The 23,426-nt window shown below is 43.7% G+C and overlaps 1 protein-coding gene across 2 annotated transcripts in view; it reads right to left on the bottom strand.

Annotated features, from left to right (window-relative positions):
* Positions 1–23,426, bottom strand: part of LOC142776367 (uncharacterized) — a 155,516-nt gene that overhangs the window by 34,377 nt on the left and 97,713 nt on the right. For both annotated transcript variants that reach the window (XR_012887484.1, XM_075879919.1), the window contains exons 8-16: positions 23,273–23,398; positions 21,548–21,688; positions 20,443–20,521; positions 16,244–16,365; positions 13,497–13,697; positions 10,945–11,106; positions 7,662–7,826; positions 5,441–5,511; positions 2,425–2,668 (exon numbers count right to left, since the gene is read on the bottom strand). Coding sequence is in view for 1 of the 2 variants with exons in the window: in XM_075879919.1 (XP_075736034.1) it covers positions 2,425–2,668; positions 5,441–5,511; positions 7,662–7,826; positions 10,945–11,106; positions 13,497–13,697; positions 16,244–16,365; positions 20,443–20,521; positions 21,548–21,688; positions 23,273–23,398 (1,311 nt within the window). In the remaining variant the exon portion in view is untranslated. The remainder of the gene's footprint in view (positions 1–2,424; positions 2,669–5,440; positions 5,512–7,661; positions 7,827–10,944; positions 11,107–13,496; positions 13,698–16,243; positions 16,366–20,442; positions 20,522–21,547; positions 21,689–23,272; positions 23,399–23,426) is intronic.

The following is a 23,426-nucleotide window of genomic DNA, read 5'->3' as shown; positions in this document are numbered from 1 at the left end:
TCAATGATGATATGCATTTTACAGTTAGATAATTTGCGGATGACTGTGTGATTTACAGACAAATTACTAACCCTCAGGATGCCTGCTATTTTCAGTCTGACCTAGCAAACCTCAGCAAATGGTGTAATGAATGGCAAATGAAAACTAACGTAAGTAAAACAAAGGTTATCAGGTTCGGTACAGTGGTAAACAAGATGTTTTACGACTACACGTTGAACAACATACACATAGATTCTGTATCGACAATAAAGCACCTTGGTGTTCATTTACCATCAGACCTGTCATTAAACATTCATATAGGCGCAATTGTTAGTGAAGCATCCAGATCTCTTGGCTTGATTAGGTGAAATTCGTATCCGGCTAACTCTTAGACTAAAATACCTGCTTATAGGACCCTAGTACGCTCACAAATTGAATACGCCTTCTTAATTTGGAATCCACATCAAGCCTACCTCATACAGAAGCTGGAGTCTGTATACAAAATAAGGCTGCTCGTTTCATCAAAAAAAAAAAAAATACTCGCGCACACCAAGCATACCTGCCATGAAATTTTCCCTCAGATTAGCTCCATTAGAAAAGGACAGAATGCAGACACTGTTGTTTTTCTTTCATAAAATACAATACAGTCATCCCACGATACCATCGTTTTCAGGCGAGCTTGTCATACATCTTCACGATTGGATCACCAGTATAAAACTGATCCCATTTTTGGTCGCACTAGCCCCTCCGAGGTGGTCTAGTGGCTAAGGTACTCGGCTGCTGACCCGCAGGTCGCGGGTTCAAATCCCGGCTGCGGCGGCTGCATTTCCGATGGAGGCGGAAATGTTGTAGGCCCGTGTGCTCAGATTTGGGTGCACGTTAAAGAACCCCAGGTGGTCGAAATTTCCGGAGTCCTCCACTACGGCGTCTCTCATAATCATATGGTGGTTTTGGGACGTTAAACCCCACATATCAATCAATTGGTCGCACTAATCTGTTCTATCACTCGCCACATCTAATCGCCTACATAGAACGTTCTGCCTACTGACATCCCGCACATTGACGGCCACAAATACTTTTTTAATCACGTAAAGTCTTCCTAAGACTTTTTAAGCTAATCGTTGTCAAGACTTGTGTTCCCCCTCTGATGAAAATATTATCTACTGTTAAGTGTTTCAATTGTGGTTGCTTTTCTTTAGCCATTGTTTAACTCTAAATGTTTTTGTTTTTACTTACTTTTGTCCATGTATTTTTCTTATAGTGTTTAGTAATCTTTGTCTATAATATGCCCCACTCAATGTTACCCCCCCCCCACCTCCCTATGTAATACCTTTGGGCTTTAAGGGTATCTGAGCGAAACAAGTTCTCCGATTTCATCACACCACCCATTTTTGCGCCATTCTCGATGTCACGCCCTTCCATTCTCTTGGCACCAATTTTGTAACTTTTAAAAAATATTGCGTACCAGACTCTTACCAGACTCTGTTATGCCAGACTCTTAATTTTTCTCAACATCAATATTATGAGAGACTGTCAATATTTGCTGTAAAAATCAAGTAAATGTACCTTATAGACCCATCGCATGTAGCGTATAAGATACTGCCTTCCAGTCTCTACGCTGTGTCAACTATTTTTCAGACGCAACGCAAGAAAACGCTTTGAAAAGCGTGGCATGTAGTTTGACCTTAATACGTCCACCGTGTACGCTCAAGGAAAATAAGCAAATTTCCTCCGCTGTGTAACTTTCAGCATGCTAGTTGGAGAGGAGAAAGGCTAAGGCAGAGCGAAAGCTCTCAGAGCGCGGGAGAAGTCCCTGTAACTCCGCTGATACTTGACGGATTCCATTTTTTTTGCTGCAGTCGATTCGTGAGGCAGTAAACTCTGACAGTAGAATCAGTGCTAGGTAAATGGTTCTGGGCTCCTTTAGCCTCCAAATGTATTCTCCATACCTTAGCACCAGCATAATTCAATGGCTGCGCGCCTTCATTTTATATGATCATGACACGCTGATGTTCATCACTTGATAACGCTAATCCTATGCCCTTCCAACCATTTTAATATTCTTTGCAAAACCTGCTTCCCACGATTGGTGTCTCAGTGAGTAGTAATCGGTCCAGTTAAACAACTCTTTTACGCGTACTGGAGGCATCAAAGTGCATAGTTCTACTAGTGACAGCAGAATGCGGCTCATTTGCGTGACTACCAGAGGCGTGAAAATGACGTACTCAGAGTTCAGCTCTTCACGAGTCTTTCTTGAGTTATGTTTCTTGTAGAAGCACAAAAGAAATCACAATAAAATATTTTCTAGAATGCTGGAACCCCTCGGGCACGCTTAGCAAATATGTACATATAAAACGAATGGGTTGTTGCCAGTCGCGAAGTAAACACAATCAGAGGTTATTCAAGAGAATGCAACGTTACATATACGCGTAGATTTGATCGTACCTGAACGATGAGAGGCTCCGCAAAGTCGGCCAAGTCTGCCGTGAGTACGGCGTCGTAGCGTGGCTGCCTGAACGAAGGCGCGTTGTCGTTAGCGTCTCCCAGGCGTACCAGGAGCTGAGTCGAGGCCCTCCTCCCTCCACCGTCCTGCGCCTCAACAGTGAGCACGTACTCTGGCACCGACTCACGGTCCAGACCTTCAGACGACACCAGTGTCACACTGCCCGTATCTGGGTTCACTTTCAGGCTGCACAGTGACGCACGAGCGTAGCACGCATAAACATGGGAAATAAATAATAAAAGAAGAAAAATTAAACTACTAGAAAGCGTGGAGAAATGTAATTTAGGCAATGAAGACAGGATAAAACTGCTCAATACATCATCATGCTTTGGTATGCTTTAGTGACTTGCCAATGGGTGCTTACAGTTCATGTTTTTTTTCTAAAAGAAAGAACAGGTGATTCAGCAACTTGTAGCTTTCGCGATTGCACGCGGTAACGTAGATGGACATACATTCGTACGTGCGACCAAGTACACATTCAGAGATCAATATAAAACAAGGTATACCAGAATAAAATGTACTTAGCAGTTTTTGAAATAGTCTAATAGCGTTGATACAATGATCTAAAGGATTAGGCACACGGAGAAGACTTCGCCGAGCACACATCGACAGGTTGGCTTCACTGCTGGGGAGCACAAGGACAGATTAAATAGACAGGGTAGATCAGATGAGTATGAAGTACGCTATAGGCAAAATAAGAATAAATAAAATTTGATTAGGCAGGCAAGTTTAGCAAGTCTAGCCCATGGTTCCTATGTATGCTAAACATAGTGGTAAACAATGAAAGCCTTGCTGTGGTAAGCCAGCAAGATGAAGCGTGCATCTCAAAACACTAGTAGTGCAACGGGATTCACCTGGTAATGTACCCCATAATCAGCTTTTTTTTTTCGTGGTGACAAGGGGCATGCTTGTTTCACTTAGCGGGAAAGTCCCCAATGGTCAGAGTCTCCGCATGCATTTAGATTTCTATGCCTTTTGTTCTTTCGAAGAGAGAATGGTAGTAGTGGGCAGCACAGGAAAAAGAAAGACGAGGATTGTCTAAAAAAGCGGTACAGAAATAAAACACTTCAATGTTCTAGCGTGAAAAAAAAACACTCTTTTATTAGAAACTGGCATGCACATCCTTTCCCAAGCTTGTGCTGTTACCATAGGCCGGCAGAAGTCCTGGAGCTCGCTCAGACTCCCCCATGAAATAGATTTTGCACTTGGGGCTCACTAGGAATCGTACTCCCGAAAATATTTTTCAATCAGACTGTCTCGAACTGAAACTCAACAAAATATTGCTCAACCGGGCTCACTCAGTCTCACACTCACGCCTTCATCTGAGTCTGAGTGAGTTGGCTCACGAGTTCAGTCGCCTAAGTGAGATTTTTACATGAAGATGTCAATGCTTTTCAACACCAATACCTTACATAAATGGTGCTCTTCATGGCGCCTTTTAATGTAGAAACTTCGAAAGCGAGTTACGAGTAGTTGCAAACCAGTCAGAACATGCTTCGTGAAAGAGAAGGCGACATAAGAAATATTTATAAAAAACTTTCCTTGGAGAGCGGGTGGAGAAAGAAAATCAAGTGGCCCCTCACTTCTCCCCTTCTAACGTAATTGACGCCTCTGATCAACAAAATATCCAACGGTGTATGAACGATAATGCTTAGGAGTACGTGTAAGTGAACGTGAGTATACTCGTGAATCAAGCTAAGGTTGGCAGTAATGTTGAAAATGACCTTAAGACGGCCAAACCTGTGGGGCCCAGACTCACTCAAGAAATATATCTTGCGCTTTGGACTCACTCGGGTTCAGACCTACCAAAGTTTTCTCGAGCCGGACTCACTCGGACTCACATTCACGAAAATTTTCTTCAACTGAATTCACTCAGACTCACCAAAATATTACTCACCTGGACTCACTCAGACTACAACTCAATGTTCGATCTGAGTCCGAGGGAGTCTGAGGGAGTCGACTCACGAGTGAGTTTACTGACTTATGGCTGTTACCCATACAAGTTATTCAAGATCAGGCGCATGAGCAAGTTGTCTCACAGCTCGCTTTTTCTTTGATGCCAAAAAAAAAAAGGTGTTTACGGTCATGACATAATGGTTAGTGCATAGAGCTGCTGCACCAGGACGTTGACGTTTCAGTATTATGACGTGAATGTGGCAGCAACCACATGATCGGTAGATGTGGGGGAATAGGATGACTTGGCAGCGTGCCCCAAGCCTTTGAAAGGCTCAGGGAATGGCGTCTACCCCATCTGATTGCTTCATGTTGAAAATTACTGAGGCTTTAGCTCGGCCTCTTTACCTACTGCTCTAGTAGTTATCATTGTCATCATCGTAATCTGGTCATGTGACCACAGAAGATCGTGTTTTCACATAATCTCAAATAAGTGTTTTACCATTGGTTACGGACAGCACGAAATTGCATATTCATAGAAAATAAAGACCTCAAACTGAACCTAAATAACATTACTTCAGCTTCAGTTTAGCCACTATAGTTCATGTCTGCACATCTTTTTTCCTTTATCTTTGAGTGAGGTTTCCTCCAACGATCGCGTATTCATGGCATGAGGATGCTAATAATTAAAAACGCTTGCGCGGTATCCTTCAGCAGGACTAAGAAAACGGATATACTCAACAGAGAGCTTAAAAAATATCAGTACCATGTTTTTTCCGTCTCATGAAAAAGGGTTCTCCGTTATGTGAGTCCCCAGGACACTGCGACTAAGCGGCGATGGTTAATGGGCACGCTTAGAATTGAGGCACAAGATGAAGCTTTCACGCATAAAAAATTGCTTATCGCTCGAAGACGCGATATAGCCTTCCTGGCCTTACTTTTCTTTTTTTTAACAGTAGGTGGGAAGCGTGAACAGTAACAATCAAGTCGATTTTTAGAGGAACCACCTACTCTACGAACGACATTAAGGCGCGCAATATACAGACAATTTCAGGAAGCACTCACTCTCTGGCGATGGGCCCATTCAAAGACGTGTACTTGATTGCGCCGAAACTTCCAGTGTCCGGGTCAGTGGCCTGCATATTGGGTGGTGCGAGAATACCATAAAAATGTCTAAGTTTAACCGAAACACATATGTACAATAAATTCACTAGAGAGAAATGTGACGCTAGCGTTTATGAAAGCAGCATGCATAGCCACTCAGCCAGCATGGTAGTGGTGGTCAGTACATATAGCACGACCTCAAACGTTTAAAAAGTCCGCTAATCAGTGATAATAAAATCCGATTATAGAAAGAGAAATTATAAAGTCATATAAATTTGCGCACGGCCTTACTGTCGTCTGCCATTATAAAATTTTATTGCTCGAAATTTCACAGCAGTGAGAGCAGAGAGGTAACAGTCAATGACCCCTCACCCTACTCCACACATTCACAGACAAAAAAAAAGTGAAAAAGTGAAACGACGAGATTTTAAGGAAAACCCCATGTCAGCCGTCTCTCCCATAAACAAAAAACTGAAAGATTGCAGAGGCAGCTTGTACTCTTCTCTACTAGCATATAACTGGAAAGGTACAGTCCAACCGAATGGCCTATCAAAAACGTTCTTAAGCACGTACTGCACGTATTGAACTGCCTGAAACATAGTTGTCCCGATTTTATTTTTAAATTCGGCAAACCCACGCCGACCAATCAAGAAAGCAGAAGGTGTGGGAAAGGCAGAAGAGCTACTAGTTAGCTCCACTATCCTTTAGAATTTTCTCGAGTGCTAGTATTATGAATACGTGATGAAAAACCAGAGATTCATGAGCTCTGTTCATGTGCGTTTCAGAGAAATACATTAAGTAAAATGCAAAAATATGTTCATGCGCCCTAACGACAAATAATTCTTATGCAATAAATTGCACGTAGCCGATGAGATTGAAAATATCCAATCAGGATATCTAAAGGACTGAACAATGTGTATACAACTTGAAGAGACCACGTGGCACATGGTAGAATTTACAATATTGAGATTACATGATTGAGCTGCTATTTAGAGTCGTTAGAGCTTAACCTTTAACGAACTTACACGGGTAGAGTCTTCTTTAAAGTCTATATTTTTATTAACATGGAGAGAAAATGTTGATTACCATAGCGGAAAACATAAACGGCTTTATTTCGCCCCAATATGTCAGCGTTACGCTACAGATTCTAAAGTAATTTTTTATTTTTATCTCAACCCGTAAAGTTCTAACAAAGTTGCCAGTATTGATGTTTAGCCCTTTTAGCGTGGAATGCGTATTCATGAAGCAACAATGGGTTATCTCCAACTCAGGATACGCTGTGAAAATTCATTACGTCACAAAGAGCTGTTCGAGAACTTGGCGGCGACCTTGCCACCTTTCTTTCATTTCTACCAATTTGATAGCTTACCAAGCTTTCTCTCAAAACTAGAGTGGCCGATTCTCTGTTGTACGAATATTATAATATTATATCTTGACTTTTTTTAATTGTAAAAAAAAAAAAACTCGCATGCTCTACAAAGCATCTTAACCTGGCGTGTGTATGCTAATTGAATGCTTGCGATTCCGTTTCTACCACTACCACCTACTTTGGGACTTGTGCAGTGAATAAATGGAGGATGAGTAAAAAATTTCAGGCGAGATTAACGCTTGATTTAGGTGCCTGGTACTGGCACTCGCATGACTGCTTTCGTATGCCTTAGTGCATTACTTGGGTTAACACAGGGTTTCATGGCACTGCCGAAGCGGATCTTGGAGGTAACTTCAAAAGAGGCGCATGGTTAAAACATCGTTTGCCAGGTGCCGTAACAAACGCAGTTGGCCCACAAGACAACCATCTGCTGTTTCAACGAACTCATTTCATTAATTGTCATTATTTTCCTGACATAAACTTGTCCCTATTGTTATCTAAACTAGTGCTTTGATATCATTTGAATTCAACACGACTCTTAATCTGGAGCATAATCACCGATCTGGCCCTAGTTTTGTTTTTTACAAGGCTTCTATAAATACTCGAGAAACCGTAAGTGAATGTGCGGCTGGAATGCTTTGAAGAGAAAGAAGAGGTTCACTCGTTGCCCCTGCCTCAAGTATATAATGTCCATTATTAGTGCCTCTATAACAAGCAACTTCATTTGCCTGAGTTGCCTTACACTAACGTGAAGGGCCCAACGAGAGCAGAATCACGCACATGCATACGCGGTATTGCTTGTGGATCACTCACAGTGACGGCAGTGATGACGGTGCCCGGCCTGGCGTCTTCGGCGACAACCACCTCGTACATGTCGCTGGTGAACATGGGGGCGTGGTCATTTGTGTCCACAATATTCACGCGCACCGCCACGGACGACGTCAGAGGCTGCACAGCTTCTGTCTCGGCCGCGACGACCTAAAGATGCGGTTAGTGAGTGCCTGAGCGTGTGTTGCAAGCTCTATCACGGACCATTGGTTCACTATATATACCTAAAGAATAGGTACAAAATAGACAAAGCACTGACTACACACCTGGTTTTAAGGCGTTAATTTAGGGCGTATTTTATTGCGATGGCAAGTATATAGATTCTGGGTTTTTCACATCGTCTTCATGTTTCGTATCAGGTGAAAATTGATAACATTGCCCCGCGCATCGTATGTTCAACGCGCGAGGCGCGAGTAAAAACACGCGTGCGCTGGCGACGAACGTGGCTGAAGCAGAGATGAAACGAGCCGACCATCTCCGTCACATGTAGGGCGCATGCAATATCACCGCTCAGGTGAGACCTGCCATCGATGGCTCAATGAGAGAGAAAATGGCCCGACCGTCTTTCGTCGAGCAAGGGAGGTTGAGAGGGCAGGGTGTTCCATCGTTCGACTAGTACCTAACTGCCAACTTTGAACTTTCATTAAAAGGGCACCGTCGTGAGAAGTGGCACGTGTACCATCTTGACAGGCGCTAGCAAACGGCCTTCGCCCTCGAAGATAAGATGCTCTCTCCGCTTACTTCGCGTTGAGGCGCATGAAAACCACTTCGATATACTGGGTTGGCCGTACGTTTACCCTTACATACATAGCCTTTTGTAGAGTTACGCGACATCGGATCGGGAAAACGTTAGCCGCAAGCCTTACTTGGTATAATGTTACAATTTGTTGCTGTCGCATTCGTTGCGTTGCTCTTGCAGTGAAACTGATTTTTTTTCCTCCAGAATAGACCCGTAAGTTTTCAGCTGGAACGCTTTTATGTCATAGTACGTCATCCACAGCACCTTTTTCAGTTTTGCTTGTTTCTAGCGCAGCATCACTAGTCAAAGAAGAGTGCATAATCAGGACTATAAGAAACATAAAGGTACTGTATTTCAAGCTTCGAGAATGACGCCCTTAAAAGAAATTTGATATTGGACTGACCGTGTACGATAAAGGAAAAAAATGTAAAAAGAATGGGACGATGCTGGCGTAGTATTTGTGTTATTGTCGATGACCCTGAAAAAACGATTTTATTCAGTACCACTTCATTGGTCCCTTAAACTCAATTGTTCGGATTATTACCGTTGTGAAAGCAGCATTAGTCAAATGCTTAATAACATATACAGAAAAAAGCATGGCCGAACACAACACTACGGGGCGATTTCTTAAGGGGACAGCCAACTGATCTTTTTTTTAACCAGTTGTTATCCGGCGGTACAGGAAGCTTACCCTACGTAGTGTTCGTAGCTGCTGTAGTTAATCGCAAAAGCACGTAGAAATTTATAGGCAGTATTTTTCGATTTGAAAGGCTCTGAACACGAATGGGCTTTTTCATCCAGCAACATTCAGAATTGATAGCGATGCCGGTAGCCTTCCTGGCGACTTGTGCATGCTGTCGGTGTCCTGCTTTAGCAGGTTTTCCTGTAAATATGCTTAACAACGTTTATGGTGGACAAGCGTACACTAGCGTACACTAGGTGGACCGCGTACACTAGTTTACAGTTACATGACAAGGTACATCCGATGATGGAAGTTTCTGTCACTAGGTGGTGCCACAGGCTACCTTCGCGTAGAGTTACTGCATATGCTGCATTTAGGTAGCAGAGTTGCGCCACTGTTTTCCGGGCGCCGCTCACCCGGCTTTTGACGATTCCATCAACGCTACTGGTCGCGCGTCATCGCGTGGTCATAGGTGGTTCAAATGTACTGCGGAGACGCCGACACTACGCAGATGACGCCGATGCTTTGCAGTGTTATGAGCGTGCTGGCGCCCTTCTCAGAGACACCGAGTGCGTCTGTCACGGACACTGGGTGCGTCCTTTACAGCCACTGGGCGCGTCTCACGGAAGAAACGCTGGACGCGTCTCAATGGTGGTGCTGCCCCCTCCTCCTTCAGCATCTCGGCGCCTGTAAAAGGCCGGCGAATCTAGCGTCGGAGACTTCCTCGTCGGTGTTCTGTACACAGGTTTTAAATATAATTTCTCTTGTTTCCTTCTGGCTGCCTTTTGTCTTGCCACAGCCTGGATGCTCCCTGCCAGGCGTTGGCCGTCATGAAAAATAAAAAGAAAGCGAAAAAATAAAAAAAGCAACGCTAGTACTCCGAAGCGCGAGCGCTGCTCCTACGAGGGTGGTGAGTGGCTTTCCCGCAAGAATTTTGAACCCAGGATGACGTACCTCGGTGCAACTCTGCTACCTAAAGGTAGCACATACAGTAACTCTACCTTCACGATTTTCAATGAAGAAATAAAAAGATGTAGAACTCCACTTATCACGAGAATAATTCGGTTGGTTTCGTAACTATGAGAGACAATCTTTCCATCCATGCTGTCATCTCATTTCATGTTCTGCACAGTTGTCGGTCCCTTTAAGAATATTGGAGCCTCCCGAGGAAGTATGGGCGTACGTAGGTCAATTTCAGTGACCTTGTTTTAAATAGACTAAGTATAGTAAATTTTAAATTAGGATGAAAAAGTCATGCCATGGTGTCTATAGTTTAAATTGCAAGCCATACTTGAAGAAAATGCTATGAGTGCATAGATTATGTTGCAGACGATGTTTAGCAGTCGACATTTTCGCTTCGTGTCTATAGCTACACCGTTTGCATCTTCGGTGTAAATGTCAGGTGCCTTTTACCCAGCGGGATTCGAATAATTTGTTAAGCACAGATCAAGATCGTTGTATTCGACGTTAAATTTATTTGACATAAAAGCTTTTATGCATTGCGTGCACTCGACCTACCAAGCAGCTCGAATATTGCTTGCCGCATTTTTAAAACAATGTTTAAATACATTCGACACTTCGGAACATGCGGTACCAATATTAGGTTGCAATATTTTTATTATTGCCCCGATGTGGGCCCCGGGCAACGCTACGCAGGAAAGTGTTCAAAGATAAGTGTAGATTGTTTGAAGTTCTGGTATATGAAGACTGACCGCGTTTCGCCACGCTAAGCGAAGGAAAATGGGAAGACGTCCTTTCAAACGCAAACACCAGTTCCGATGCTATAACACAGCAACTTTTCTTAGTTTCTCTGCAAAGGGCTGCATTTTTCTCCGAAAGTCACGTACCGTGAACTCGATGTACTTTGGGTCGGCAACCTCGTAGTCTAGCTTCGAGGAGTCCTGAACCAAGATTGCGAAATCGGCTTCCCGCGAGGCCGACTGCGGGTGTATGGTGAAAATGCTCTCCCCTTCGCCTTCCAGGTACAACCTGAATGTACTGTTTCTTCCCTGAAACAAAGGTCAAATGCATAGGTTTAGCGTCTGCGTCAGCCCGTACGTATACATATATAGAAGCGAGAGTACCCAAGACATTTTTTGAATAAGTTACAGATTTGATCACTCATGGCTATGGAAGCTCAAGGTGAAATTCGAATAAGTTGCTTTACCCGCCGCGGTACGCGGTCAAGTGGTTAGGGTACTCACCAGCTGACCAGCAGGTCGCGGGTACGAACCACGGCTGTGGCAGCTGCATTTAAGATGGAGGCAAAAATGATATAGGCCCGTGTGCTAAGATCTGGGTACACGTTAAAGAACCGCTGGTGGTTGAAATTTCCGGAGCCCTCTACTACGGCGTATCTCATAATCATATGGTGGTCTTGGGACTTTAAACCCCACATATCATAATCATCATCGAACCAGTTGCATTCAATAGAGTTCCCATTTAACCATTCAGTCGTGTCGATCAATATCTTCGACCGATGCTCCAAAGTGAAACTTCCTATCTAGTTCAGTTGATATTCCATTTACAGATAAAGAGCTCTTTTTCTGAACTGAATTGATCCGCTAGCAATCACTAACAAGTTTTGGTATGTAGAGAGGATGGCGAAGTGACCTGCTTAAAGAAATACAGGACTTGTAGGGAGTATATTAATATTATTGCGCCTAATAATGCACGCCTAGCGTTTCGCTTATTCCCCTCAACTTAGTGTGCAAACTAAGCAACAAGCGTTCAAACAATCTTTAGCGTGGTCGCGCCGCTTAATCTGAAGTCGCAAGGCTTCTCAATTGTAATCACTCTGTACCAGTAGCGAACACAAAGTTGCTAGCGTTATGACTGACAACACGATTGGATGATTCTTGCGTTTGTGAACTGTCCTATGTAAACGGCACCAAATGGAGGTCATATTTAACTGCACTGAGTAGGTACGAAACATAGACTTTCCTTTTATTTGGTGAAGATTCCCCCCATATAGTTATGCTAATTTTCTGGGACACACTGTAAATGTAGCATGGGACGCGTATAATTGCTTTTCGCTTGAGAATGTTCAACCGACCACCTATTGTGTTGATAACAATGTTTATTCCTACTACCTCCTAAAAATCAATGTCGGCAGCCAGTTTCAAAAGTCTGCCGATACTGATTTAATGCGGTACGAATGAATTTTACACGAAAAAATAAAGTATTCGAGGAGGAGACTGCCAAGTCACAGCAGCGCGTGAGGGTGCCACGAAAGCGTCACGGAGGAAAAGCAGTTTTCACTGCAGCACGACAGATGACGATTTAGGCGTGTTACCATATCTTACATGTTTTTGCTTAGACCCGACGCATAAAAATCGCGATACCAACTCGTATGCTGTATAACTTTCCAGATTTGGGCCCGTAGCACCAATAACAAAAGGTGGAAGACATTTTTGGCCGCAGTTGCTTATAGAAACAGTCCTAATTATAGGTCACACAGTGCTTGAAACGAGCTATAGTAGTGGTCACTGAGCAGAAGACTTTTTTCCGGATTCACTGTTCTCTTGGTTGCATGTTGTGCACCAAGAGAACAAGCTTTCACGATCTACATACAGCCTTTGCCTTCCTTTGGCGCTCTCGCGGGCTTCCGCGCTGCACCGGTGTAGCTGGCTTCTTCCTATATGCGCTCGCTTTTCACGCCCCCAACAACGGTGAGTGTTTTCGTTGTGGTGTATGATGCGGAGCGAATGTGTCTGACAGAACTGCCACAGTGGCTATGAATACTGCAATTACCTGCAGAGTTAGGAGTGATCCATTGATGTTCGAAGTGTGTACGCTCGTGCAATACCGAGAAAAAAATGAGGGCTCATGGCTGATGGCTACGTTTTCCAGAAGTACTCATCGGAGAGTGACACAAAAAGACGGTGGCATTACGGAGAGCTTGAAAATTTACCAAATAGAAGCAGACATAGGCAATATGCATACACTTGAAGTGATACTGAGTCATTTGTTCACCATTACAATGCAGCTCTGTTTCGCGTTGGCGAACATGTTCATGAAGAACAATTAATCGTCACCTTCCAAAGCCACTGTAAAAAAACTTCAAATATAATGAATATCTGCTTTCTCACAAAGTTTTATCTCGTTTTCTTCTATGCTCTTACTTCAGCAGTTTGAGCGCTTACACTTTGCTGCTGTTTTTGTCCATCCATTAGGAAGGCGTTACCAGGCCAATTGGCAGTACATTGCAGGTAAGAACAACCCACCAGCGCATGGCAGGCTGTTAGAATCGTGCCCGTTTGCGCCTGTACTGTCTGTTCTTTCAGCATGTCGTTGACTGGTGCAGTGTTGTTACAGCTACTTGTTAGAGGCCGCAGTTGAATGCGGCTTCAAGATGCGCACATCAGCACTTGACACGCCTTCTCTTCTTCCGGCTCACCTGGTCACGATCGTAGACCCTGGGCAGCACTCCTGGCGCCCATTGTACAGCCGTCGAAGCAGCGCTGTGCTCGGCGACGAAACCCACGTAAGGTCCGCTGGCGAACGAAGGCGCGTGGTTCTCGCGCGACATGAGGACCACGGCCAGCTGGGTGGACGCCTCAAGATCAGGATATTCAGCAGTGCCGGCGCTTTCACGCGCCTGCGAAATGGGGAAGTGCGGGACACGAAGAGAATGATTTTTCGAACCAAAATTGATTAGTATGCCCTGCATGCGCAAGCTCTATGCTAGGAATGTGCACACGCGCTCGTCGTAACAAAGTCGGTGTTCCACGAGGACGCGGCCGTCGCGTGCTAAAGTGTACAGTTACTGCTTGCCCACTTAGCGGCTTCACGTGCCGCACTTTTCCTTTTAGTCTTGCTCGGCAACAGCTGGTGTACCATTCGTGGTCTGACTAACGTGATAATACATACGCTGCTACCCCGTGTGATTCTTAGCATACGAGGTAGCAGCTTTGTGTAACCATGGGGAGCACGTGTCGCGACAGCAATACCCCATGGTTACACAAAATGCTTTCGTACAACGTACAGTACTCATGGATTGAAACAGAACCATTTAGGGCTAAATAACGTACAGTACATACGTTTCTTTAGTTTGGTGGTCTTCAGTTGGGGTCATATAGGGAAATTTTAGGCGAACGCGCATATTAGTACCAAAATGATCTTTACAGGTCAGATTAGTCGCGACGTGACATGATTATCTCGAAAATTGCACATACCATTCCGTAAAAAAATGATGTTTCGTATAAACCTGTTAGTGTATACTAGTGGTGGTCAAAATATTGCGGACCACGGGAACGCGTGTCAAACAGCACCAACGCGTGTCAAACGCTGATGGCTGCCTGCAAAGCTCGAGAGCGTGCACTGCGCACGCGCGCCCTTTTTTACCTGCCAGGCCGCTCGTTCGCTCTCCTCAAGAGCGCACCCACAGGGACGCCAGAAAAAGCGCAAGGTGTCACTCCTGCTGTCGCCGCGGAAACAACGAGCAAAGATATCGTGGCGAAAACACTTAATTTGTACTGGCAGTGCTCAGTGCGCATCGCATTCCGTGCCTTACCCCATATTCTAGAACGTCCCTCCACTCAACGCTTCACCTTCACTTGAGAAGGCCGATTTGAGCGCCGTCTCTAGGCAGGTAAAGTCACTGCATATCAGCGATAATCTGCTGTGATTCCTGGGTAGCGCAGTGTCACTTTCAGCTGAGCAGCGGCGCAGTGCTCAACTCTGTCAAGTGAAGGGTGAAAGCCGAGTCGAGGAGCGTTTGTGAATACGGGAGTCAGTCTCAGACGCTCCGCTGTGTCGAAATCTTGCATACGGCGTCAATTTTTTGAAAATCGACCTTTGTGATAATTTTCGCGCTTTGAAAGCCACACTGACACCTTACGCTTCTACTGTTCCGGTGCGCACGCTGTTGAAGGTAGCGAACGAGCAGGCTCATAGGTAAAAAAAAAAACAAATTGGCCCCATATCTGCATGTTAATCTGCAAATGTCGTCGAAAGACGATAGTATTGTGCCTGGGGAGACTGAACAAAACTATTATTTAGTGTTCTGCGCAAGAAAATCGTTGAATGGTGAATGCACGCCCGTCTTAGAGGTGATAAAATGTAGTATGCAAGGTGACGGGTAGGTGCCACTGCCGTGTCGTCTTGGCAAAGCATTGGAAACATTTGCCTTTTCGTGCAAGCGTTGCATGGTCAGCGCAGCGTGATAAACGCTATGGTCCTTAGTATTACTTAGGTATGCCTTTTCTAGTAAACGACGCACATAAAGAATATATACGTGTTGTTATGGTGCCTCAGATATGCGCGATAATTTCTTATGATTGACAATCGCACAAGTATGAACGCTGAAGCTTGAGCAACATTGGTGGGCGCTACGGATGGGGTCGGCCATTCGGGATATCCGGTGGTGCCGTTCAAAGTGCCCGGCACGGTTAAGGGTGGACAAATAGACAAATGGACACACAGACAAACCAAATGCGTCGATCGTCTTCAAGAAAGGGTGTGCGTGTGCAATGCGTGCTTTTGAGCTTCGCAGGCAGCCGTCAGAAGGCGAAGCGTGCTGTTTGACACGCGCTCCTGTGGTTCGCAAAAGTTTGACCGCCACTGTACATCGTTCACCAAGTTCTAAATTCCCCTGTTAAGCGAAATACGACGAACCGCTACCACCACATGTCTTCTCTCATTCGTTCTTATCTCCTTATTACCTCCTATAGGTTGCTTCATAAAGAGTGGGCTCTGATATAAAAGACTGCTGTGGTTACAATCATTAATGTCAGCTTACCCTTACATTTGATCTACGATGCGCGGGGTTTACCGGCCAGGTGACAGTGACGATGCATCTATAACAGAGGGTTCAAATTTTGGAAGATGAACACTAATATGTAGAAATAACAGGACGTCACGTAAGGCTGAGAAGGTTTCCATAGTCGCAGCTTCTATAGCGTGGTTACAGATAAAGGGTGGCTGACGCACAGCTTTCAACCGTGCTTGCTGCGCAATACTATATAGCGGCCCCTAAAATGCAAAAAAAAAAAAGCTTGGATTCACGATATGAATAATTTTATGGTGCTCTTTATAGGTTATCGCACCATAGCTACGTAAATTAGCTAAATAACAGCGCAAGAAGCAAATGCTTATGTACTTATGACGCAGCAAAGGTTATGAATAGCGCATCAAATCGCATACCATGACTCTGAGGATGTACACCGCCGTGCCTCCGTACTTATCGGCCAGCTCCGATATCGGTCGAGTCGTCTTCACTTCACCAGTCTGTGGGTCGACACCAAAGTGGCTTGACCAAGGGTTCTCTGCGGTCGGAAGGTAGTATTTAAATAATTTGAACGAGGCTAGTACCCATGTGAAATGTTTCACATCACTGCACACAAAGACCTAAAAATGGTGCTTTTGCTCAAAAGAACGACAGAAAAGTGGATAGTTTTTTTTTTCACCAAAGTTACAATCTTGTAAACGATCACACACTAGTGTGATCCCTGCCGCGGCGGTCGCATTTCGATGGAGACAAAATTGTGGAGGCCGGTGTATCGTGCGATGTCAATGCACGTTAAAGAACCCCAGGTGGTCAAAATTTCCGAGCCCTCCACTACGGCGTCTCTCATAATCATATGGTGGTTTTGGGGCATACGACCTGAGATGTTATAATAATAATAATAATAATAATAATAATAATAATAATAATAATAATAATAATAATAATAATAATAATAATAATAATAATAATAATAATAATAATAATAATAATAATAATAATAATAATAATAATAATAATAATAATAATAATAATGATAATAATAATAAAATTAATAATTATTATTATTATACGTACAAAACGCATCGAGGTATGATTTGTTGCCACGGTATAACTAGCGTTTCGTAAATGCACTTCGTTGAATAGTTAACGCATGAGAACGGTGAAAGAAGGTTTAGGTGTCCAGATTTTCCCTGAAGCGTGTCACGGGCCGAAAGTCATTGCGGTAGGGTTTTTCCACGCGATGCCTGCGTAGCGTGCATGAACGTGACCGCAGTGCCCGCGCAATTTCATAGTGGTCAGGATCAGTGTATCGCCAGAGCATTCGGGCAGGGGAGCTCGGGTTACAGTATAAATGGCCACACTCTCCCGGTTTCTTTCTTTCTCTCTTCCTCTTTCCTTCTTTTCTCTCCTTATTTTTTTTACCGTGATATTTAAAAAGTACACTTGCTGGAAAAAAGCCACCTTTGTTCTAAAAAGGCGTGACCTTGTGTTAAATAGGTGGTCGCACCTTTTATTTTTGTGACACGACAAGTAGAGGTAACAAAACAAAGCAAAACAATACAAAAAGAGAAAAAAAAATCCTTGGCAAATGATTCTCCTCTATCCTCAGTTATTTGAGTAAGAGAGCCTCGATAGTTTAGGCATGCACCGATGTTTTCCGGTTCGCAGAGAGCGTACAGTATACACAGGCGTGGTCATCAATTACACCAGTCTATTTTGAGGACGGGTGAATGGATTTAATGCAAAACAGGTAGACAGAAATAGCCCCCTATCAGTTAATGTAGTCTGAGCGAATGCGTTTTTTTTGAAGTATACTGTTTGTTTTAAAAGTTTCAAAGCTTCAAGGCTTGCAGATGATTGATAAAAATAACAGCTTGTAGGGCCCATGGCTATACGTCTAATATGGAATACGCCGCTTGCAATCGGTGGCTGCGGATTAGGGGCTTGTGGGGTAGTGCCTAAATTTTAGCAAATGGCCAGTTTTGGGCTCCACACTTTGTAATATTACACTGACATGCTGCGTTAACAGCGTTTTTATGAGAATGTAGACATACATAATCTGTCACTTCACAAGTCTACATTTAAAAGACTGATGGTTAGCTTCAGTCTTCATAGGCTTACGTACTTTTGAAAGCCTACTACATATATGTTGTGCGCGCGTGTGTGTGCGCGTTCCGGAACTGTCTCCATAGCCGCGTCAACACGAAGCACATGGTTCACGACTCACGTAAAACGCTGCATTAACAAAAAGAAACGATTGTACTCGCGAGCGAAATCGACAGCATCTGAGGACGACTGGAAGCATAACCGTGAACACGCGCAGATATTTAGAACAGAAATTGAAACAGCAAAAGACAAATTTTATAACTATGATATCTTAAACATGTTATAAAGCAACAGTAAAAAAAGTTTTGGAAGGTTGTCAGTCCAAGTTACGATTCCAAGGCCATGATATCAATAGCGAAAAACGGAAAACTCTTTTCTATGGCAGATGCCGCGACAGAACTCGGGAATTTCTTTAGCTCCGTGTTTACGCATGAAAGTCAATTACCACCTAACCTACCTGATTTTCCTTTGAATTCCCGCACGCAAGATGTCCTTATCACTCCACGAGGCATTGCAGCAGCCATTGATCGCTTTTCTCCAAATTCTGCGTCAGGTCCTGACGAGATATGCCCGAAAATGCTTAAGGTGGTAAAGCTAGAATTATGTTCTTTGTTGAGTACCGTTTTCCAACAGTCCCTCGATACAGGCTGTGTACCCGACGACTGGAAGCTAGCCCGCGTAATACCTGTATTTAAATCTGGAGGCCGTTTTAGCCCAACTAACTACAGGCCAATCTCCCTAACTAGCATCGGCAGCAAACTTCTTGAGCACATCATTTCATCGGCAGTCATGAATTACTTAGCGGTAAACAATTTATTTTTTGACAACCAACATGGCTTCCTGCGTGGTCGATCTTGCGAGACACAATTATTTGAGTTAATTACAGACATTCCTATGGCTTTGCATGACCGATGCCAGATGGATGCCGTTTTTGTACATTAAAAAAAGCATTTGATAAAGTCCCTCATGATAGACTAATGAAAAAGCTTACCATCCTTAACTTAAACACTCACGTTCTTAATTGGATATCGACCTTCCTAACTAACCGGTTCCAATCCGTTGTAGTCAACGACAAATACCCCATTTAGCGCACGTCAAATCGGGAGTGCCTCAAGGATCTGTACTGGGGCCAATTCTGTTTCTAATTTACATTAATGATATAGCTACTTCTATGACTTTTACGGTAAAGTTATTCGCCGACGACTGCGTGATATATAGAAAGGTGACTAACAGTGAAGATGCTAATAATTTGCAGAATGATCTTAATATATTAGGTAAGGGGTGCCAGGACTGGCAGATTGAAGTCAACGTGAGCAAAACAAAGGTCCTTTCATTTACTACAAAACAGAGACCAATTACTGACCACTACATATTGAACGAGAAACGAGTTGAAAATGTATTCAAATTTAAGTATTTGGGAGTTCACTTAACGAGTGACCTATCGTAGAACCTACACATTGACACTGTCACTAGCAACGCTTATAAGACACTCGGATTCATCAGACGTAGCTCACATTTCGCCAATTCTGATTGATACTAAACTTTTAGCTTAGAATACACTAGTGCGCTCTAAGCTTGACTATGCTTCCCAAATATGGAACCCTCACCAGGCTTACCTCATTAATAAAATAGAGTCTCTTCAAAACAAAAGTGCCCGGTTCATATCAAAGATATGCTCTCGAACATCTAGCATAAATGAAATTAAAAAGCCTCTAAAGTTGCCGTCTCTGCATTAACACAGACTGTTCTGCCTTCTGTCTCCTTTTCACAACCTCTACCATAACCGTTCACAGCTGTCTGCACTTATTAAACCTGCTCATAGACTATTTGCTCGTCTGGACCACGAATTCAAATTAGAACCTTTATTTGCCCGAACAAACCTGTTTTTACATTCACCATTACTTCTTGCTGTTAATAATTGGAATCAACTTCCCAACGATATCGTCTGTATAAAAAAACCACGAAGAATTTACTCACAAATTAAATCTTCATCTTGATGTTTGAATGACCTAGTATAACCGACCCAGATGTACATGTGTTTACACAATGTTTTTTTTTAGTTTTTACACGCTGTATAGCTCGCTTACTTGACTATGATCAGCATTGTTTAGCATATAAATGTTCAGCCTCACTTGTTGTGTTACGCCTTCCTTTTTAGTGTAGTTTTGTGTTTATAAGTACTTTTCAGCAATTTTGTACATTATTTATACATTGTTATTTACTTTTTCATACCTTTTATTACTTTATTGTTCGTTTTAGTTTTTATGTATGTATACTATTACCCCCCCTATGTAATGCCCTCGGGCCTTTAGGGTACATGAATAAATAAATATTTTTGAAAGCCTACTACATATATGTTGTGCGCGCGCGTGTGTGCGCGTTTCGGAACTGTCTCCTGTGATAACTGGCTCAATGTGGTGCGTTCCAAATGGGTAAGTGCCAATGCGCTTCCCGAAGCAACACCTTTCCGTGACATCCTGCATGCTGATTTGTCTTAAGAAGTCAATACCCTTGTCGAGCAGATACGTCAAGTTCCTGGGATTGCCGTAGTCACCGTCGACTGCTGTAAGTTTCAAGACGCTTGTACCCTGCAAAAAGAGCGAATCGCGATCAGTGAAACCATAATTGGACAACAAATTGTACACAAAAAGGAAATACATGATTCTTATAAGAATAGTAATAGTGTACATCAAACTGAATTTAAGAAACGTATAAATGAAGACAAAAAGAAAATTAAAGCAGCACGCCGCGTCTTTTCCACTCCAAGTTTGCTTACATGTATAATGCAGGAAAGTGTGAAAGGAGAACGATGCGTTATCATTAATGTTAATGTGAACAAGCACGCTCATACAAAAATTATTTTCTGCTTGATGATATGTGAAATATCTGCGAGTCTACCATTCAGTTGAACTAGGATGCTTTGTATCATCGATTAGTCACTGAATGTTTCCTGCAGTTACGTTTTTCATTACCACGGAATGTAGTAACTCTCCTTTGTACCCGGTGCCAAATAAGTCCTAAAAGTTGGAGGTGGACGTACAGAGGCAAACAAACAAGACTTTGATATTTCCGCCAGGAAGCGGCCTTGGGACATTCACTGGTCTTAATTTAAGCCTACATTACTTATAAAATGGTTTGAAAGTACAGTTCATACGCGGGAAAATTATCCCTTTTTAACTTTCACAAACCGAAGAAACATACGACTTTCCTTCAAATAACTAAACGGGCAGGTTTTGTACTTGAGCAAGCAGTATAACATCGATCTTTTTACGAAGAGGAAGCGAGACAACTTTGATAAAATAAGGCTTGTTGGTTAATGCGGATGGAGCCTCTCGTCCAGAGTCCCACTGGCTATTGCGGCACGTCGTGCCTAATCGAGGGTGGTCAATCGTCTTCCCAATCGCCTTCCCAAGTTTCGATGAGTTTCTATGATGGGGACGTTTAAAAGCAAAAGCAAAACAAACGCAAATGGTTCCGGGCAGCAAGCATGCGTTGATGAACAGGAGACGTGTCTACATGAAATTAATCAGAGCTCGGTAGTTTACTATCGCTGGCCGACCTTACTGGTTGCGTGCTGGCTCACGAATGCGTGCGCAGCCATTAAAGTTACCCACGGGTGGCGCCGAGTCCGAGACCGTGACGACAGGCGGGACGTCCAGGAAGTGCGGCGGTGTGTCCGGCACGTCCTGAGCCACCACGGCCATAGACAGCACGGCTACGTTGCGTGTGTCGTAGCGTTCGTCCGTCCACGCGTTCTGCAACGAGCGTTGTGCGTGCAAAGTGCCCGTCACGGCTCAGGTATAAACACCGCGTTGTAATATACAGCGAAGATTGCCCCGCGGTTAGAACTTTTCGCAACGTAATCGTCGCTTTATGCGCAAATGGTGCATGCAAATAATTTTCTGATGCAGGTCACCAAGCTGACTCACATGACGAGTCACTAACACTTACTTCGACTAATACCAACCTGTGGGACTGAGTCTGGCTAAGCAACATTTTGGTGAACCTAAGTGAAAGCCAATCCTGCTTATTATACTTTTCGAAGGTTTCAGTCTTAGCGGTGCGAATAGAGGAGGGTTTTAGAAGGTTTGAATCTGAGAGTCACAGGGGCAGCTGCAAGGCGGTATTGTTTGCGTGGTAAGACGCAAGGAGTTCCCGCACAAATCAAGGGCAACATGTGATACTTGAACGAGCCTTTATAGTAAGGTAATCAGATTACGAATCGCTGGATAGAAGGAAAACGGCTTCACTGCTACAGAATAGAGTGAAACCTCCAAAGGCTTTCACTCCATTCCAGTTGTGGAATGGAGTGAAAGCCAGTTGTGGATCGTGTTGCGTGTTGTGTTAAATGTTAAGTTACGGTTTGCACAGCCACTAAGTACATCAGGACAGAGTGGCTGTGAAAAGAGAGTGGTTCCAGTAGTTTACGACGCGAGCATAACAGGAAAGACGCGCATGACAAAGGCCGGTCAAAGGTACAGGATCACCCTTCACCCTGTGCACCGTTTTTCTCGTGCTCTCGTTGTAAGGTGCTCGAACCGATCACTTTGTCTGGTATCGTGTTGCGTATCACAGAGGGGTGCCTTGTCGTGGGCCGGGTAGGTGCCGCAATTCCAAGCTACAGCTGCTTCACAAATTCAGTGCTATCTTGAAAACATGTCGCTTAGAGCGACACGTACTTTGTGACTTTTGCCATTAGGACTTAGACTAGTAATGGAAATAGTCCAAAAAACATGCTTTAACTCATGTATATAGTACTATATGATGAAAACATCAGAGAGTCACACATACTAATCACATTTCTTGATGTCATTTGTGTGGGCAACGTCGAGTCTTATGCAGTAATCACATGCTTCACATTGCCTGCTTAATCTTCGCGGCATATAAAAGTTACAAGATGGGTGTATTTTGTGCAGTGGTCCTGAAAAGAGCATATCCGCACAAAACAGTTGCATAAAAGTGAAACTATAGCTACAAGAAAAAAAATGATACAAGTTTACGTGGTATGGCGAAGTTATCTTCAAGGAAGAAATGGAAGACAGAGTTGGCAATGACCAAGCAAACTATCGAGAGTCAGAGGAATGCGTTAATGATAAAGTAGAAAACTAGAGTACGGGGGTGGGGGGTATAAATGTTCAGGCCCACACCAACAGCAGAATTCATCAACGTTCTGGCTGTTTCACGTTGATGATGTAAGGCAGCCCAAAGTCTTCGGTAATGCCGCGTCGCCGTCTGAATGCATCTCTGCGACTTTCACTAATTTATGTTTGTGGCGTCAAGGAGTGGTCAGTGATGACAAAATTCGAAAGAAAGAAAATAAAAAATGCAGCGGCCCTCACCAGCGCGAGGATGTCGAGTTCGTACACTTTACGGGTCTCGTAGTCGAGGAGCTCGATGAGTTGGATCACTGCCTTGCTTGTGCCGCGCGGACCAAACTCGTAACGGATCTTGAATTGGTCCGAACCCTGTGTGCAGAGACAAATGCAGGTTTTT

The sequence above is a fragment of the Rhipicephalus microplus genome, chromosome X (assembly GCF_043290135.1).
Source record: "Rhipicephalus microplus isolate Deutch F79 chromosome X, USDA_Rmic, whole genome shotgun sequence".
NCBI classification, from domain to species: Eukaryota; Metazoa; Arthropoda; class Arachnida; order Ixodida; family Ixodidae; genus Rhipicephalus; species Rhipicephalus microplus.
The sequence above is the reverse complement of the archived record's forward strand: the minus strand, read 5'-3'. Positions and strand labels throughout refer to the sequence as shown.